Raw genomic sequence first — 18,478 nt, forward strand, 5'->3', positions numbered from 1 at the left:
AAATGGCTTACTTACTTAAGAAATCAATATACCTATACACAATGCAAATTCCGAAACAGTACAACTAGACTGTACATTAAGATTTAAAAAATACAAAATGTAGAAAAATGTTATCAATAAAGCGTTGATATAACTAGAAGATAAACAGCATCAAACAGAAATTGATATGTCAGGAAACTTGATTCATACATTCCATGGCCCATTTGAAGATGTCTGTTTCAAGTCCTTGGATCTCGTAGTGGTTATCTCGTCTTGACACGAGATGTTTCATGAAGTCGTCTGCTACTGTATCCATTTCACCACAGTAACCCAACACCTCTTTCATTTTCAACATTTTCTTACTGACTACTGTTCTATGTTTATGCCATTCTTCCCCTTGCCTACAAAAACAAAACTAGGATATGAATTTGTGTTTTTTTTCTCGTTTTTCATTCTATACTGACATTTTATTTCTATTCAAAAGTCAAATCAGAAAAATATTGATCTCCGGAAAGATCCTAATCAAATGGCAAAATGAAAAGCTCAAACACATCAAACGAATGGATAACAACTGTCATATTCCTAACTTGCTACGGACATTATCTTATGTAGAAAATGGAATATTAACCTGGTTTAATAGTTAGCTAACCCTCTCACTTGTATGACAGTGGAATACAATTCCATTATATTAACAACGATGTGTTAACAAAACAAACATATATAATAGGTATTAATGTACAAAAAAGACTGAAATTGAAAGATCAGATTATGACCTTAAAAAGGAAACAATCAAATGATATTCAACAAAACAATAAGTAAGCTGCTAAAATGTAAAATTAGCTTTTAATTAAAATTTAACGCATCTAGACATTTCAATATGTTAAATTGATCACCGTAACGAGTAGTATCTGTCATTTGTTATGCCTAGATGTATACCTACGCATTTACTAGTCCTAAACCCATGTTTCTTTTCCTTCTATAGTGTGCCATTGGTTCCATTTCTCTTCTGTTTGGATACTTGCGTTCTGCACGAATGACCTTGTTATACTCCAAAGGATCACTTATAATTACTGATGATATTGGACCAATTTTCTCTTTATAAATTGGCCCGTATTCTATAGCTCGTTGTCTGTATGCCTAAAGATAAATACATACCAAAAATATAATAAGTAATTTTCAAATCAACATTCGATAAACATATTTTCTGTCTATGATACAAAAACAAATGAAGGTTATACTAAACACACGTGTCATGTTTATTTTTTTTTTTCTGTTGCGGTTTGTGTTCGCTTGGTTTATATTTATTTGGGAGAGGAGAATTGAAGGGTGATTGCCAGGAAAGTTTTTTGTTTTTATTTATATACAACATATTGAATGAATCTGAATTTGAGTCGCAGTGTTTTAAACACAAAAAATTGTATAGTTTTTTATTTGACTTTTATTCCAAATTCGAAATATTGGTAATAACTGGACATTTATTATTGAAAAAATAAAATTATATATAACAAAAGTGTTGCGTTCAAAGCTCTTTTGTGTATTAACGTTACAGAAAACTTTCAGGAAAGTGTAATAAGATGCTGAATGAATAATCTGTTGGAACTGTTGAGACTCGAGGAAAACAGAAGGTAAATACTGTCTGATATAAAGAATATCTTACCTCGAACATTTTATTGAACCTAGGTCCATCTTTTTTGAAGTAGTCAAATAATGTTCCTACGATTGGTAGCCCTTTTGGTCCTGGCACATTTTGAAACGATTGTATTTCACTATTCGGAATTAAAGATTTGATTTGTTCTCTTGGTCTCAAAACGCTTTCAATTTTGTCCAGAGATTTTCTGAATGGACACTGGAAAGAACAATGGATTGGTCATTATGCATAATTGTTCGTGTTTAGTTTAAACATATTTTATTTTGCAAAAGAAATCATAAGAAGGACTAGTAACAAGTTAGTCCAACTTATATTGTCTTATACTAAGATTCAATATTAATCTCTATTACTGCTGATGTGATATGAAGTTTCTAAATAAAAATTAACACTGGTTCTATTTGAATTAAAATTCCGAGCTTTTTTTAACTCATGCAGATGTAGTTTATTTTTGTATCTAATTATAGATGTGGGTGGATGTTCAAAGTGTTGTCTACATCAAGTCGGAGTGTTGACTTAAAATTATAGTTCGCGATTTAAATATCTCTTGCAACATATATGTGTGATGTTTTCCCACTCAACAAATCTGTTGTACATGGTATTTCAATTTTTTCGCACCTCAATTCGTTCGACACATTTTGCAGATATAATGATGGTTTGAATTATCCTCGCGATAAATACATGAAGTGTTTTCTATTGGACATCAGTGAATCAATGATCGAGCATCTACATCTGAGTGTCAGGATTTCAACGCTAAATAAAATAATCAAATATATGCCGAACAAAAATATCTTATCGAATTTTAATACAGTTTAAATAAAAATAATACTATACCGTATTCAAACATGCCTGGAAACACTTTTTGTATGCGTGATATCGCATAATTTTGAATTATGTTGTTGAGCAAAACCTATTATTTACAACATGCTTATATAACTTTATTATACCGTGCATGATTCTGATGTTTAAAAAGAAGTTAATTTAATACTCTGTATATACAACGTACAGTTTGTGTTGTTACTTCATCGATCGTTAGTACCTTTGTGCTTTGTTTGCTGGCTGCTGTTGTTGAGACTACCCGCTGTGAGTTCTTTGTTATAGCTTGAATAAGGTTACTTCCGTTTCTCATTCTATTGAATATGAATTTTTAAAAGAATTATGATCATGCTCAAATTTAGGCAAATGTACATATGGTTTTGTTTTATTTTTTGTATCTTATATTGATGCTATAATGATGGTCATTGTACGAACTATAAAAATCATAAAATGGGTGTAGTTTGAATTAAAAAAGAATAGTTAATGTATACATATAATTCGTCTAAACACCAGCCCAACAATGTTAGATCTGTTTTAGATAGATAAAACATTGCTTTCTGAATAATTTGAGATTAAGTTTACTCAAGTCTTTGAATTCTGGATTTTGGTAGACACAATCTGTTATTAATTGGTTTAAAATACTGATCATTGTATTCTTTTTGACAGAAAAAATAAGTGTAAATGAACTGACAATGATATGCGAAAAAAAAATGATTTCAATTTTTCCAATTGATTAAGGAGTATTAATCTGTGTGAGTCATATTTGTAGCACTACTTTTATAAAGTAATAAATTTTCTAACAAAAAAGGAGGAATTGGATATTCTCCTTTATACAAAAAAGTGAGATCACAAATATACTGAATTCAAAGAAATATTTAAAACGGAAAGTCCCTAATCAAATGGCAAAACCAAAAGCTCAAACACATCAAATGAATAGACAACAACTGTCATATTCCTGACTTGGAACAGGCATTTTATGTTGGCTTCATAGCTAGCTAAACCTCTCTCTTGTATGACAGTCATGACAGTTGCATAAAACACAATTTAATCGACAACGAAACTTAGTATAATAATAATAATGATAATAAATTATCTCAAAAGCTCCTAAATATAAATATTATTACAAAGACCATTTCAAATAAGTGATTTATAAAATAAACATCTTCTCCGACAAAAACATAAAGAGGGTGGGGGAAAAACATCATATTAATTACAGAAATGCTTATAAAAAGTTTGGAAGAAAATTCCGTTGAGAAAATAGAAGAAGCAAATAATAAAAGATATCATTATAAATTTACTTACATTGCTGTTTCTGTTTCTTCTTGTGTTTCCTTCTTATTGTACAGCGGGTATCCAGCACTTTTTGATGTTACTTTTTATCGAGCACAGATGCATCTTTTTAATGTTCTTTTATATACAAAGCCAGAGAAATTTATGTCCATTTTGATTGGCCAATACCAACAGCTCCTATCTGAATGAGAACACCTGAGCACAAAGTTCCATCGCCTCCTGTGCAAATCAGATTTACCATTGCTTACGCCTTCAGAATGAATATCAAACCTAAGTGTCTAGATCACAGTTGGGTTATTGACGTCAATGAACAACTGATTATAACATAACAGATTATAAACATAATATTTTTATTTCTATTCGTAGAAAAACAATATCACCAGTTATTCAAAGGATAAACAAATACAAGAAAAAGAAATATTTTTTATGCAGCCATGACTGTGTTCTTTCAATCATCACATAACTTGTATTGCGAGGACGACGAAAGGATCAGATCTTCAAGACCAATTTACTTTAATGAATCCATGTAGGTAGATTAAAGTGCATCAGTATAAGTATCAGTCATATATATAAACAGGCCTCGGTGAAGCATCAGTATAAGTTCCAATCATATGTATAAACAGGCCTCGGTGAGGCATCAGTATAAGTTCCAATCATATATGAACAGGCATCAGTATAAGTTCCAGTCATATAAATAAACAGGCCTCGGTGAGGCATCAGTATAAGTTCAAGTCATATATATATAAATAGGCCTCGGTGAGGCATCAGTATAAGTCTCAGTCATATATATAAACAGGCCTCGGTGAAGCATCAGTATAAGTCCCAGTCATATATATAAACAAGCCTCGATGAAGCATCAGTATAAGTTCAAGTCATATATATAAACAGGCCTCGGTAAGGCATCAGTATAAGTTCCAGTCATATATATAAACAGGCCTCGATGAAGCATCAGTATAAGTTCCAGTCATATATATAAACAGGCCTCGGTGAAGCGTCATGATAAGGTCCAGTCATATATATAAACAGGCCTCGGTGAAGCGTCAGTATAAGGTCCAGTGATATATATAAACAGGCCTCGGTGAAGCGTCAGTATAAGTTCCAGTCATATATATATAAACAGGCCTCTGTGAAGCATCAGTATAAGTCCCAGTCATATATGCAAACAGGCCTCGGTGAAGCATCAGTATAAGTTCCAGTCATATATATATATATATATAAACAGGCCTCGGTGAGGCATCAGTATAAATCCCAGTCATATATATAAACATTTAAGAATAAGCTTATTAGTTTCATTAACACATTCGATTTGAGACCATTACAAAAATATATGTTTAGTACTCATAAAAGTGATGTTACCAAGGACTTCTGGGTTGATTTCCTCGCTATCTATAAAAAAAAATAGTAAAATCACAAAAATACTGAACTCCAAGGAAAATTCTATTGTAAAGTCGCTTATCAAATGGCAAAATCAAATGACAAATCACATTCAACGAATGGTCAACAACTGTCATATTCCTGACTTGGTACAACAACTTAAAACAACGTATTTAAAAGTTCATGTTATAAAGCCATATGAAAGTAAACAAGGTAACACAACCAGACAAGTCATCATAAAGGACGCCGTTTTGGTTCATTAGATCCACTAAAAGATTGATGCACTATCAAGTTATCTAAAGACAATTAAGGAAATACATATGGATACTTAAATTGTAAAGTTTATAGGTAATTTAAAAACATACAGATTTTCCCATTCTGGGATAGGTTTATTAGTTGGGTTATTTGCTATTTTCATGGAATAGCCATTTTTTTTTACTGTAAATATATAAGAAATGAATTTTGGTTATCAAAAAAGTGTATGTTCGGGTTTTATAACCACAAATAATGAATACCAAATGTTGTTAACTCCAATGGTTAGATAAAGGCAACAGTAGTATACCGCTATTCAAAACTCATAAATCTATGGACAAAAAACAAAATCGGGGTAACAAACTAAAACTGAGGGAAACGCATTAAATATTAAGAGAACAACGACACAACATTAAAATGTAACACACACAGCAACGGACTAAGCATTAGACAAAATCCGATGAAAATAACCAATATAACACCAAAACCAAATACATGAATTTGGGATAGACAAGTACCGTGACATGTCTTACAGTAATGTGAATTCACACTCAAATATAGGAGAAAACAAACGACACAACGGAAACACAACGTAAAAATGTTTCACACACAGAAACGAACAATGACATAACAATGACCATTTTCCTGACTTGGTACAGGACATTTTTAAAGAAAAAAATGGTGGGTTGAACCTGGTTTTGTGGCATGCCAAACCTCGCACTTTGATGGCATTGTTAAATATAACATTAAAATGACAACATAATAATACAGGACTACAATACAAATAAATAGGAGAACGTATTAGGCAAAGAAACACATGAATAATAGATAACAAAAGGCATCAGGTTTAAAATTCATTTTAATTAAAATTGATTTAAGATTATAATAGAACTAAATACTTATATTACATTTAAACACAATGCACATTGCAATACTAATTAATAGCAATTAACTATATTATATATGTGTCCGGTTTGTTTTGAATTTAACTTCAAACATAAAAATCTTACAGATTACGTTGAACAAAATCAAAACTAATAAATGAAGGCGGTGATTAATTTTCTTTACAATAACACATGAATTTTATAGAAAAGACATCAACCAATTAGACAAAATCCGATGAAAATTACAAATATAACATCAAACTAAATACATGAATTTGGGATAGATAAGTACCGCAACACGTCTTATAGTAATGCGAATTCACACTCAGCAAAACAGTCACAATCGGGAATAAATAACGTTTGGTAATTAAAAGATTAGGCGATGTAATGACAAACCACAATCTACCATGTGGTAAAAATGTCCTTAGCTAGTTTGGTCAAAGACTCATCATATGGATCAACTAATTCGTGATGGTGTCCATAAAATTTACGGAGTGTCAATTTTAATCTGTCCTCCTCATAACTTTGTTGAAGCAGTTTCTGTGTAAGGAGCACACTTCTGTATATGAAGTCCGTATAGTAAGAACATGCACGAGTATAACGTATCAACTGTGATATGTAAACACCATACAAAGGGGCAGAGGGTATGTTACTGCTGAGAAATGGGAAATTGATAATTGGGAAGTTGAAATCGTCCCGTTTATCATAGATTTTCGTGTGAAGTCGTCCATCTGCGTCAATATTGAGGAAAAGATCAAGGTATGAAGCAGTCCTTCTAGTATCGGTAGTATCCTTAATTTCAAGTTCGCTGGGATATATGAGTTGTAAGTATTGGCTGAAATATGGGTTATTCAATGATAGAACATCATCAATATATCGGAAAGTAAAATTAAAGAATTTCGCAAGGTGCTTTTTCTTTTTGTCTTTTAGAAGGTTCTGAATGAATTCTGCTTCATACGAGTACAAAAACAAATCGGCCAGTAGGGGTGCACAATTAGTACCCATTGGAATACCGACTGTCTGTTGAAATATAAATCCTCCAAACTTAACAAATATATTGTCGATCAAAAAGTCCAGCATTTTGATAATATCATCTTCAGTATATTTTCTGGAAGATTCAGTGTGATTCTTGACAAAATATGAATTAGTGTAACCCAAAACCAGAAATTTGTATCTACGGTTCCCATTTTTATAGAAAAAGCTCTGTTTTATGAGATGGTGAAGTCGATCTTTCAACTGAGCATGGGGAATAGTAGTGTATAGCGTACAAAAATCAAAAGTTTTTATGTTGCTGCAAAATTGCAAAGATTGTGATCGAAGATTAAGCAGTAGATCTTTCGAATTTTTGAGAATCCACATCTGGTTAACACCACTGGTAGAATATATCTCATCACAATATTTTTGAAGCTCTTCTTTAACTGTAGAAAGAATAGTAGTCAGTACTTTAGAAAGATGTTTAGTCGAACATTTTGAAGAACCAGCTATGTATCGTTCTTTATATGGAGTTTTGTGTAATTTAGGTATCCAGTAAAAGGAAGGTAAATTTTCTTCGTTTACTTTGAAGTTGATACCAAAAGAAAGAAGGACAGATTTATGATTTTGTAAAATTTCGTCCTTGGTAAATGATGTTAAAGAATATGTAGGGTTACCAGTAGTTTTATTTATTCCAAGCTCTGTTGTGAGACATTAAAAATAATGGTTTTTACATTTGAAGACAATATTATTGAAGGCTTTATCTTCTGGAACAACGACATATTTGTCATGCAAAGAGGATAAAGCATCCACAACAACCGGATTCTTGAAAGGGTTAGTAACTCTTGTACTCATATTACATCGTAGTTTTGTATGCGCCTCTGAATGCATGATCGAATAGCTTTGATCCATTCAGACAAAGTGTCCAGTTCTGGTTCGTCTGTTTCGCGCTTTACCCATTTTCTTGCATAGTCCTCAACTGCATTCATCAGTAACTTGAAATTCTTTTTCCAGTTGATGGGCTGGGGGGGGGTCTATATTTTGGTCCCTTGGCTAACAACTCTCTAAGTTGTTTATTGGTAACGATGCCAAGGTCACCAGTAATTACATGACCAGCTGGACTATAATTGTATTGTGACGATGCACATGAGCAATCCGGAGGCTTGGATTTCGTATCTTTGAGGTTAAAGGCCTCTAAAACTCTCTTGTGGTTGAACATCTTGGATGCAATAGACTTGGTGTAAGTATAAGAAATAACAGGTGTAGCGTTATTTTTGAAGTAATCAGGTATGGTTTTTTGTACAGATTTTTGGTGGAAAATATTGCTAATATTTACAGCATCTAAACCTTTATTGGCGAATTCTACCTTAAAAAAATAACGTTGTTCCTCATTATTGGATGTAGTCGATACAGGTTTGAATAGTCTATGGTTAGCAATGTCCATGATTATTGCAACTAGTCTATACAAAACAGAACGAGAATCAGTAACGGAAGTGTTTTGGGCTTCTTGAAATAGTAAAGAAAGTTTTGACAATGGAATGGAGTATAATTTAGTTCTGATATGATGATTTCCTAATGCCCGCGTCACACTGTCCCGATTTTTACGCCGATGGCAACACGATTATGGAAATTTTCAAAATCGGGACTGATCGTATTCAGATCGGGCTATTCGTAGTGCCATCTTTAACCATTGTAGAACCATCGGCCACTTTTTCTAGCCTTCGGGGACAACTTCGGGAAGGGTTCTAAATTTTTTAACATGTTAAAAAATCCCCGAAGGTGCATCCGATGTTGAGGGTTCGTATTAAGTTCGTATCACCATCCTCACCATCGTAATGTCACCGGGAATGCATCTTTGAACATCGTATTGCATTCGTGTTTCCATCGTTTCCATCGGGCAGTTTTGACATTACGATGTCTACACGAATGAATCACGAAGCTACCCGAAGGTCTTACGATGGCAACACGACTTCGTGAAGACCTCGTAATCCCGTCGTGTTGCCATCGAATAAAAGTACGAAGGCGACAAGATGGAACTACGACGGCAATAAATCCAGCTAAATGTAAGTTAATTTTCGCGCTAAAATACATTTAAAGTGCCATGCGCGATATTCACTGGTCAGTCTAATACGACAGTTAAGAAAGACGTTCACAAAACATGGAGCTCATATTATATGATTCTATGAGAACAAGAAAGGCGACAGCGTTGTTTCTATTAATTCAAATGGAACAAGAAGAGCAGCTATTACAGGCTCAGGATTTACTTTTACAAGTAAAATATTATTTTTTGTCAATTTTTCATATCAAGTAACATAATGAAAATCATAAACGCGCCCACAGGCACTTGTCTCAGAATTTTTTTTCCCTATATACCTTAATATAACACGTGTTATATTAAGGTATATAGGAATTTTTTTTTTCTGAGACAAGTGCCTGTGAACGCGCCTCGTACATCAACACTGCAGGTACACGTATATAGGGAAACCAACTTTTTCTTCATTATTCTGATTTTTTATGTATCGTCTGAGTTGTTGTCACACGAATGTTTACTCCATAACCATTTTGTTTTCTATATGTCATATTTTGCCGCATTTGTTGCTATCCCCACATCCTTCCTTTTGTCTATATTATTATGATATTCTCCTGGAAAGAGCTCTTTTTGAATAAAAGGGATCAACGAACCCATTACCTTACCTTTAAGATAGATCAGTAAACATGGGCATACTTATGGGTGATTATTCACACTAGTGCACACATTTTACAGTTCAAACAAGGCAATGCCAGCGTGGCATCCCCTCGTATGTAACATATTGGGGACAAATATGGACACTATATTTGTATATGACACATGCAGAAAATGGTAAATTGAATATGCATATTTGATACATAAACTATTTTTTTAGAAATCAACCAAAACATTCAGTAACTGGAAATACCTTTAATATTGTCTTTGTCATTATATGCAGAGACTCAGAGTCAAGTTTTACCCTTCAAGCCCACGGTCTTCCGTCTTATGATTAAACCAGAAATTAAATGTACAATATGATATATATTCAATATTGATCAAATAATTTAAAACGCGTGATGCCTTCGGCATATAATTTAAATGCATCGTAAGCTGTACACGACGTCTTTTAGACATCGTATGACCATCGCGCCATCATCGTAATCCATCGTGTAGCCTTCGTAATCCATCGTGTAGGCTTCGGCTGAGATATGAAGCTTAAATACCCGTCTTCGGTTCAACTTCGTATGTCCATCTTTTGCTATCGTATATAATTTCGGCACCATCGTATAGACTTCGTTATTCATCGTACTTGCTTCGGTCACTTTTTGGTATTTTAACGAGATCGGGACCAACTTCGTACGAACTTACAATTTTCGCATTCGGGTGTCCATCGTATATAAAAATCGGGACAGTGTGACGCGGGCATAAAGGTTTTTGAACAGACGTTAACAGACTATCAATTGTCACGGTGTGTACAGAAGGTGGTATATATTTTCTGTGACCATGACTTCTATTTCGTCGAGCAGAAGTATTAAACGATTGTAATGTATTGACGGTACTACACCTGGGACTAGACAAAATACCTACACCATCAATTTTGTCATTGCATCCATAGGGAATGGCTGTTCCTAACTCTCTAATTCAAAAGTCTTCTCTTTGTAAACGATATGGTGTACTCAATATGGAGTCATTAGTAGGATGATATATTTTCTTTATAATCCTGACTTTCATTGAAACAGTAGAATGGTCAGGCTGATTGAAATGGTTATAGAGAAATTTGTTGTTATTAGGATCATTTACATTAGATCGATGATCATTCATTCTAAAATTGAGTCTTTGTCGTGTTTCCCCGACGTAAATCAATCCACAAAGAGTACATTAAATACCGTACACAATATTGGAAGCGGTGCAATTCAAATCCTCATGACTATGTGTATTGTAAATTTTGGTGGTTAAATTACTTTGAAAGTGGGTATCAGTTATTAGTATATTACAGGTTTTACATTTTTTACGGTTACATTTGGAAATAGAGCAATATTGATGGTTGTCATTGAAATCTAAAATATCTGAAAGTTGAACAGTACAGGGCCGAATATATTCCAACTTGTCTGAATTTTTATAGTACAACGAGGATTCAGAAGACTACACATGTGTCATTTTCACAACATCATTTAAGATGATCCTGGAGACACCTGATAAAATCGGTGTTGTTGTGTCCTTGACAACAGCCGATGTATAGGACGGATTAGGTTTATCCCAAAGAGACGTTTCCCTTAGCACCCTTGATCAAGGACGAAACTAAACCAACGATCAAAATTATGAGTTTATCGAGATACATGTACTTACGGCTAGATTCGTGAACAACTTAATGGCGAAATTATATTGTTAAATCATTACAATATTACTAACTGAACTAGCTAGAGGAAGAATCACATTGAAACTAAACTATATATAAATTAATGCAAATTAAATAATATAAACTGTGCATATAGAATTGAAATGCGAACTTCTATAATTATATGAACTGTATAGCATGATGTTAGCTAAACAATTATGACAAGTAACTACAGATTAAAAAAAAATAAAAAAGTTTAACAAAGACATCGCTTTCCAAGGTAGATCCAAAAGGAAAAGTCCATAAACCGAACAAGTAAAAAAACAACTGTCTTATTCCTGTATTGGTACAGACATTTTTTCAAAAAAAAAAAAAAATGGTTGGTTAAACCTATCTTTAAATATATATAAACCTCCTACTAACTTGCGTGTGAGAGTTTATTGACAAAATCTGGTGAACAACTTAAAACGGGTATAATAGGTCACTATGACAATAATTATGATCCAGCAGTCAAACTGTGAAAACATATACATAATTGACAAACAACACAACTGACAACAATTCGTACACCTTATCGTCGAATCTATACGACCACGGACCAGTGCGACATATATGAACTTTTGAACTTTCTCAAACTTATGATATTTGATAATTTTATTTTACTACGACTTCGTTTCATCGCATACTGTATTGTATTAAGCCATTCCCTTAAACGGGGACAGCTCAATGTAAATATAAAAGCAATAACGTGAGTGTAAAGCAGAGGAAAGTATTTAACATTTGATACAACCAGATTAAATAAGACAAAAAAGACAATAGTATACTATATATTATGTACAAGAATTATGAAAGATTCACTATTTATTTGTTGTTGTTTAAATCGTGAAATTATTAATTTCCTACAGATGTATATGAATTATCTCATATTATGACCGTAGGTCGTATGAACAAATTTTCAGTCAGTCTTCATGTGAGGGTGACATTTTTATTGTTTCTGAAGTTCTATTTTCTATCAATCAGATGCCACTAGAGTTAGGCTATTGTTTAAATTTTGGAGACAAGAGTAATTATGCATTTGATTTCGCTGCCAACTGTTTTAACCCTATCCTTCTGTTTGTTACATTACAATATTGGTTTATGACACTGTCATCTTCACTACTTTAATAGCAATTTTTTTCACCACATACTATTTCATTCCTTTGTGTAATCTATACCATTTCCTTCCACTGGTGGAGATAACATGGAAAGATTGAAAACTAACTTATTTATTTAGTTAGCAGTCGGAATATCACTGAAGAACCGAGTAATCAATTGATGTTCCCTTTACCTGTAAAGTTTTTTTCCTGTTTGATATATCCACAAACTTGTTTAAACACAGACAGTTGACAACTTGTTTTATGCGGTTTTCTATCTTTGAAACCGTATGTGACCTCTATACATAGACAGTGTAACGGAAGGTAAAAAGAAAGTAAGGCAATGATATACACTCTTAAACTTTCTAAAACATTGATAGTAGATTTAGGAAGATGTGGTTTGAGTGCCAATGAGACAACTCTCCATCCAAGTCACAATTTATAAAAGTAAACCAGTATAGGTCAATGTACGATCTGCAACACGGAACCTTGGCTCACACCGAACAGCATTAAGCTATTAAGCCCCCCCCCCTCCCCCCACCACCACCAAAAAAAATACTAGTATAAAACCATTCAAACGGGAAAACCAACGGTCTAATATACATGCTACATTTATAGTATTATTAAAATACATGTATACTATAAGGTTTCAGCAACATATTGGCGTTTTTCAGACCCAATTATTCCAATTTTTAATTTTTTAAACCATCATTTTGGTTTAAATTAAAGAAGACGTTATTTTGTATTTCTGTACATTTACTGATAATAAAGGGGAAGCCAAGAAGACAAATTATATTAGTATTCAATAACAGCATCACCAATATTGGAGAAGTGTGAGGAAAAAGTAATGTCATTGTTTTCCTTTGGAATATGGAAATATTTTAAGAGATTGTTCACATAGGAACTTGTCTCTGATTTTTACCTATATACCTTGAAAATAATTTTGAGAAGCAAGTGCCTTATTTGTTCACTTAAAAACAATATCGTATCTCTTGGCGCTGTTCTCGAAAAATTACTTATTCCATGAGGTAAACAAATCTTCATCCTTTCATATTGCGTAGGAAATAAAGAAATAATAAGTCACCAATTAAGGCAGACATTGCGTAATCCGTTTTCATTTTTACGGAAATGTTGTTAACCGTGCCCGGAAATTTAGAAATGATCCATGTAAACTTGTCGCTCCTTTAAATAAACTTATTCTAAAAGGTTACCTATTCAACACTGTAATAAGATCATTGAATATTGTTTTTATTGGTATAAATATTGATTTTGTTATCAGTAAATTAAAAGCTAACTAAATATTACTAGTATGTCAAATACATATACATATTCATGAATCTACAATCTGTCGATACCTTTAACTTGGCATTGCACAAGGTCATGTTTTTCTCTGGCTGTTTATGACGTCTTTACACTAAATCCATTGGATGTTGGATGTGTACGGATTGATAGTTTAGTCTTAGATGCATGATTTTTTATTAGTTGTTAGTGGCTTTGAACTAGCTGTCAGATAACTGTGAGTACTCTCAGATCTGTTCATTGTGTCTTTATGTGTCGGGATGTATAAGTACCCGGCCACGTCAATTTGTATTTTTGTCCATCTGATGAGTTAAGCCTTTTTCAACTGATTTTTATAGTTCGTTCTTATGTTGTACTGTTATACCACTGTCCCAGGTTAGGGGGAGGGTTGGGATCCCGCTAACATGTTTAACTCCGCCACATTATTTATGTATGTGCCTGTCCCAAGTCAGGAGCCTGTAATTCAGTGGTTGTCGTTTGTTTATATGTTACATATTTGTTTTTCGTTCATTTTTTTACTTAAATAAGGCCGTTAGTTTTCTCGTTTGAATTGTTTTACATTGTCTTATCGGGGCCTATTATAGCTGACTATGCGGTATGGGCTTTGTTCATTGTTGAAGGCCGTACGGTAACCTATAGTTGTTAATGTCTGTTTTTTTTTATCTTTTGTGGATAGTTGTCTCATTCGCAATCATACCACATCTTCTTTTTTTATATTTGGTATTACAACAGTATATGGATAAACAATTCTGCAATCGAAAGAGGAAACTGAAAAGGCCAATCATAAAACGAAGGAATGGATGTATCTGTATTCGGGTAAAACAATTAATAGTTCAATCATCAACAACAACACTGCTGCATCTATGGTTACATGAACAGGTGGTAGCATACATTGATCTGTGAATATTTAAACAGACAAACACATAATAACTTAGTGTGCAACCTTAAGGGGATGTTCAAGAAATCCATCTAGAATTCTAACCTTGATTTTTTTTTAAATCAGATATCTTGACTGTCCCTCTGGTATCTTTCGTCCCTCTTTTATCATGTTTAGTAATGCATCATATTGTAAAAAAAAATGAAAATATAATTGCAATCAAAACAACAAACATAAATATAGCTTAGAGAACCCACAATAACAAAACACGAAAAAAAAAAATGCAAAGGTATTGGTAAAACATGCATGGACAAGATGACAGGTAAAATTAACAACATACAGTCAACAAAGAATAGGTCCATTCTTTCAAAAGAAATGGCAATAACAAGTAGCCAACGTACAAATAATCGACAAAAACAACGTCAGTTACAATTTCGGAAAGAGCAGAACCACAAAATTTATAATCGAAAGACAAGTCAATACCAACTAATTAAAATCATGAGAAAAATAACTATATACAACAAATTACTAGTATATAGCACAAAGAGGCATATCAAACAAAAAGAAGAAAAAAAACCAGACAAATAACTATATACGTGTACTTCAAAGTGACATTCTTAGTATACAACATAATTCGAAAGAAAACAAGCAAATAAATATATAGTTCAAAAGGACATGTACAACAAGAGCCGAAAAAATCGGACCAATCACTATATATATGCCACGAACGGACATATACAACAAAAGCCGAAAAACAACAGACAAATAACTATATATCTCAAAGGGACATTTACAACCAAGTAGATAGAACAGGCAGATAACCATATACAACAAAAGTCGACACAACAGACAAATAGATACATACCACACAGGAAACATATACAACAAGAGTTTAACTAACAGACAAATAACTAACTATATACCACAAATTTGATTTGACTAAATATCAATATCCAAATATCGTCAGGTAAATATTCTACAAAACTGAGGGACATATACAACAAAAGTCAGAAGAACAGACAAACAACTATATATAACAAAGAAACATATACAACAAAAGTTGAACGAACAGACATATAACTATATACCACAGAGGGACATATACAACAAAAATCGGGGGAAAAAACAGACAAATAGCTATGTATCACAAAGGGACATATAAAACAAAAGTCAAAAGAACAGACAAATAACAATATACACAAAGGAACATATACAACAAAAGTCAAAAGAACAGCCAAATAACTATATACACAAAGGGAAATATATATCAATAGTCAAAAGAACAGACAAATAACTATATACACAAAGGGAAATATATATCAATAGTCAAAAGAACAGACAAATAACTATATACCACAAAGTGACATATAAAACAAACATCGAAAAAATAGACAAACAGAAAAAAATCAACCATCAAAGAATATAAAGAATGAAGGCTATTGTTATGGAAATTTCCTTTTTGTCTTTTAATAGTACATGCTGGGTTTAAAAAAAGTTATATCTCAGCAAATGATCATATAAAACATAAAAGAAATCATCCAATTAAGTATCAGCATCTGTAAACTACTTGTTTAAGTCAGATAAACGGCATAGATCTTATATTAAATCAGGAACGAGGAAAATTATAACTTCAGTTTTTGACAAGTCATTTCGATAAGGTTAACCTTAGTAGCTTCATCAGGGAAACATAATCTAGAGAATCAATTTTCCCAAGAAAGTCTACAGTGTCTCTCAATACAGACGTAGAAACACAGCGATCTATACAAGCCTAAACAGATGCAAAGTTGTTTTGGTGTCAAACTCGTGTTGTGTCCATGGAAATCGAATTAGTATTTATACGGAGAAGTGTATAAATCCTTTACAGTTACCTCATATTCCAAATTTGCTACAAAAATTTTTTTAGAAGAAAATAAATTTCGGAAATGGTTTGGTTGAATATATTTCTCATACCATTCACTAATATAGCAACAGTGAAATGAAGTTATTTTCTTGCACTTTTTACACCCACTTTGACCACTTATGGCGTACAAATTTCGTGACTGGTGTTATATTTGATGACTTTTTTCTAATATAGCAGATCAAAGGCAGTATAAAAAAAATGTCCTCACACTAACGTTATTATAGCAAAATTTACAGATTGTTAAAAGCAAATATTCAATATAGCGTAATAACAATATCAATATTTTACTAAACCATTACATTAAATATCTTTTTCAGTTTCGGTAGATATATAATTTATATGGTATATTCTTAAAATCACTTCTAAAACAATATATAGGCGAAAGAAAAATGTATTTTATCTTGTAAATATTTTCTAGGTTTTAGTATATTATTTAAATTCATTTTGTTTAGTTGTGAAACATTTCTGTTCTGTTGAAGGTTCCATTCTTCTTTGGGTTTGCTAATTAGGCAGTAATAACCATGATACCATCAAAACTTGATAATAAATTATAAATGAGAAAAATGAATTACGGTTTATTGAAATTGTCATGTATAATATTATATTTTCTCCCCAGAAATATACAAAAATCTTTTTGTATATTTTGTGAACATCTATAAAAGAGGGACAAAAGATACCAGAGGGAAGTCAAACTCATAGATTGAAAATATACATACATAAACTGACAACGCTATGGCTAAAATAAAAAGACAAACAGACAAATAACAGTACAGAAGACACAACATCTATAACATACATGTAATGAACAAGTTTCCATTTATTGAAGAACTATCTTTATTACACTTACCATTTGACAATTTACAAACATTAAAAAAATCAATAAAAAAAAATACTTTAAGAAATGAGTATTTTTGAAAAGGGAATTATAATTAAGTTTTTTACAGGTTACCTTTTTGTACAGTAAATATATTTAGCTTTTCCCTTTTCACCTTTATGTTGCATTTCGTTGCAGTTTAGACCAGTTTTAAGACTAGACATCTCTGACCATATCACGCCGAGATGTCTGATCCCTGATTAATTGTCCATCCATTCTAATCAAGAACAATTGAAATTTATCCATGTGAGTTCTGTCAAGGTTGCCGATTCCAGTGATGCTGTGAAAATGACTCGTGGTGTGTTTATTTGTTCTTTGCATACTGTAATTTAATTAATTAGATTTTTTTAATCATTTGCTCTGACTAATCCCAAAGTATGTCTATTCCCTAGAAATAAATTTCAAAATGCAAAATCTTATTGTATATTATGCGAACATCTATAATAGAGGGACGAAAGATACCAGAGGGAAGTTAAACTCATAGATTGAAAATAAACTGACAACGCCATGGCTAAAATGAAAAAAAAAAAAACACAAATAACAGTACAGAAGACACAACATCTATAACATACATGTAATAAACAAGTTTTCATTTATTGAAGAACTATCTTTATTACCCTTACCATTTGACAATTTACAAACATTAAAAAAAATCAATAAAAAAATACTTTAAGAATTGAGTATTTTTGAAAAGGGAATTATAATTGAGTTTTTTACAGGTTACCTTTTTGTACAGTTAATATATTTAGCCTTTCCTTTTCATCTTTATGTTGCATTTTGTTGCAGTTAAGACCAGTTTTAAGACTAGACATCACTGACCATATCACGCCGAGATGTCTG

General features: G+C 32.4%; 1 protein-coding gene across 1 annotated transcript in view; it reads right to left on the reverse strand.

Annotated features, from left to right (window-relative positions):
* Nucleotides 1–18,478, reverse strand: part of LOC143055520 (cytochrome P450 10-like) — a 107,216-nt gene that overhangs the window by 8,281 nt on the left and 80,457 nt on the right. The window contains exons 2-6 of the mRNA XM_076228684.1: nucleotides 3,743–3,760; nucleotides 2,631–2,754; nucleotides 1,637–1,825; nucleotides 920–1,116; nucleotides 190–380 (exon numbers count right to left, since the gene is read on the reverse strand). Of these exons, the coding sequence (XP_076084799.1) occupies nucleotides 190–380; nucleotides 920–1,116; nucleotides 1,637–1,825; nucleotides 2,631–2,753 (700 nt within the window). The 5' untranslated portion in view covers nucleotide 2,754; nucleotides 3,743–3,760. The remainder of the gene's footprint in view (nucleotides 1–189; nucleotides 381–919; nucleotides 1,117–1,636; nucleotides 1,826–2,630; nucleotides 2,755–3,742; nucleotides 3,761–18,478) is intronic.

The sequence above is a fragment of the Mytilus galloprovincialis genome, chromosome 1 (genome assembly GCF_965363235.1).
Source record: "Mytilus galloprovincialis chromosome 1, xbMytGall1.hap1.1, whole genome shotgun sequence".
In the NCBI taxonomy this organism is placed as follows: Eukaryota; Metazoa; Mollusca; class Bivalvia; order Mytilida; family Mytilidae; genus Mytilus; species Mytilus galloprovincialis.